The sequence below is a fragment of the Ctenocephalides felis genome, unplaced genomic scaffold (genome assembly GCF_003426905.1).
Source record: "Ctenocephalides felis isolate EL2017-DRISC unplaced genomic scaffold, ASM342690v1 CF-g0.4_SCAFFOLD_03436, whole genome shotgun sequence".
Lineage (NCBI taxonomy): Eukaryota > Metazoa > Arthropoda > Insecta > Siphonaptera > Pulicidae > Ctenocephalides > Ctenocephalides felis.
The window spans coordinates 19,977-22,036 of NW_020539590.1; the positions used below are offsets into that span (position 1 = coordinate 19,977).

Here is a 2,060-nt window from a genome sequence, read left to right on the forward strand (position 1 = left end):
TGTATCGATGACATTGAAATTTCAAATCGGCTCTCAATAATTTTGCAAACGACGTAGTTTTATATTAACTCTTTAATTGAGCTGCATAACTGCATGCTCAAGTTTCTATTGTGACTAGAAGAAATGTGAGATTGACAACACCTTATGCCGGAAATAATTATACAGTGAAAATAAATAGGAAATAACCTTCGCGATGGCTCTCCGTATTATACTTTAGGCGAGTGGAAAATAAATATTTGATTTTCTTGAAAACAATAAATTTTTAGACTAACTATATAAGCTGTCATTTTAATTTTTCAAGAGCATAGTTATATTTCTTTCATTGCAGTAGGGTAATAAATACTTAACAGGTTCGTGGAAGTTATAGTTATATATTGTATATCGGATCTTCTCATTAAATATTTCAGTGTTCAATTTTTTGTAGATTTTTTTTATTGAATTTTTTCCATAAAATATTTTTATTTAGTGCGTGAAGAGCATCGTGATTTATTTCTCTGTATAATATTATCCAGATATGATTCGTTTTCTCCTGTGCTGTGCCTTCGTGCTAGTGAGCGTGCATGCTGCATGCGATCGGAGCTTAGCCGATCTCTCTTACCGTCTCTCCGGTAGCGATCTTCAGTGGCCTTGTCAATCAACCAAGAACATTTACGTCAGTTCTGGCAGATACGTTCCAAAGAATGTCATCATAACCAGAGCCCAAATGTGGAACGATCAAGTTATAGTCGCCATGCCCAGATACAAACCAGGAGTACCATTCACTCTCGGAAAGATGTCTTTGGCCAAGGCTTCTAAATGCATCGCCTCATTAGCTCCATTCCCATGCTGGTCCATGCAAGAAGAAGGCAACTGTGAAGCTTTGCAAAGCGTTGTTGATATTTTCCTCGATCCCATGGTAATTATCAAGAGAAATGATACACAATGGAACTACATTTTCTTTGCAAGAGATTATAATATTGTGGTTTTTAGGATATATTGTGGGTTCTCGATGTTGGTATTGTTAACACATTAGAACAACCCGTACGCCGTTGCCCACCTAAAGTTGTGGCTGTGAATATGAAGACTGGAAAGGTTGTGAAAGTTGTCAGTCTTGAAGGATTAGTCAGCGATGCTAGCAGATTGCAATACATTCTTGTAGATTATGATGAAGAAGGCAAACCTTATGTGTAAGTTTAAATAAATTTTTAGTTTACAAGAGATTTTTTCAATGTGTACATTGTTCACATTGTTGTCCTTTATCCAGGTTTGTGAGCGATGCCGGAACTAGAGCCATTGTCGTGTTTGATGTGTACGCCGGCCAAGGACATCGTGTCGTTTTGCCCAAAGCAGTCACCGCCGGCTGTGCCCCCAATGACGTTCTTTACATCGCATTAGTCCGTAAATCTTGTGGCCAAACTGTCTTGTACTTCACCTACCTCAACAGCCCAAGATTGTTCTCTATCAAGGCCGCTTTACTCCGCAAGGGACAAGGTGCCGGTGCCGTAGTCGATGTTGGACCCAAACCCAATGGCCTACCAATAGTTCTTCTGGGTACAGACAACGGAGCTGCCATATTCTTCAGATTCAAGGGCCAAAGTGACGTGTACATGTGGAACACTGAAACCTGTTTCAAGGAATCCAATTTCGTCGAAGTATTGCCAGGAGGCGACTGCAGATTGGCTACCCAAGTATTGCCAGGATTTAAAAAACTCATGTGGGCGCTTGAAAGTAACTTCCAACATTACATCGCCGATACGACGGGTTGCGTTGGCGCTAGTATAATGTTGAGGCCAGTTGTTAAAACTTGCGATGCTTAGACTGATGAATTGAAATAAAAACTATGTGTGAAACTATTTTGACGAAAGTGTTTGGTTTGAGTGCGAAACTTAAACCGTTGAAGAAAAATACTTGATATTATATTGTAGGCACAGTTGCGTATGTGTCTTTGAACGAATGCTAAAGTGCAAACGTTTGCAAAAATGTTCATGTAAATGTACAATTATATAAACAATAAATTAAAAATTAAATAATATATTTCTTAGTTTTATTTTTTACACAATGTAATTAATTCAAAAATTGAT

At 38.2% G+C, this 2,060-nt stretch overlaps 1 protein-coding gene across 1 annotated transcript; it reads left to right on the plus strand.

The window, feature by feature from the left end:
• The first annotated feature begins 395 nt into the window (after positions 1 to 395).
• On the plus strand, positions 396 to 1,796 carry LOC113382439 (major royal jelly protein 2-like). Its single transcript, XM_026620791.1, has 3 exons — positions 396 to 895; positions 970 to 1,166; positions 1,244 to 1,796. Exons 1-3 carry the CDS (start codon positions 515 to 517, stop codon positions 1,794 to 1,796), a joined length of 1,131 nt encoding a protein of 376 aa, XP_026476576.1. The 5' UTR covers positions 396 to 514.
• Positions 1,797 to 2,060: the final 264 nt, after the last annotated feature.

What these genes read in the sequence shown, in the direction of transcription:
- LOC113382439 (XM_026620791.1), top strand. Translation starts at nt 515, where the DNA reads ATGATTCGTTTTCTCCTGTGCTGTGCCTTCGTGCTAGTGAGCGTGCAT. An exon ending in ATATTTTCCTCGATCCCATG is followed by an intron (nt 896 to 969) that starts GTAATTATCAAG and finishes TGTGGTTTTTAG; the next exon opens with GATATATTGTGGGTTCTCGA. An exon ending in GAAGAAGGCAAACCTTATGT is followed by an intron (nt 1,167 to 1,243) that starts GTAAGTTTAAAT and finishes TCCTTTATCCAG; the next exon opens with GTTTGTGAGCGATGCCGGAA.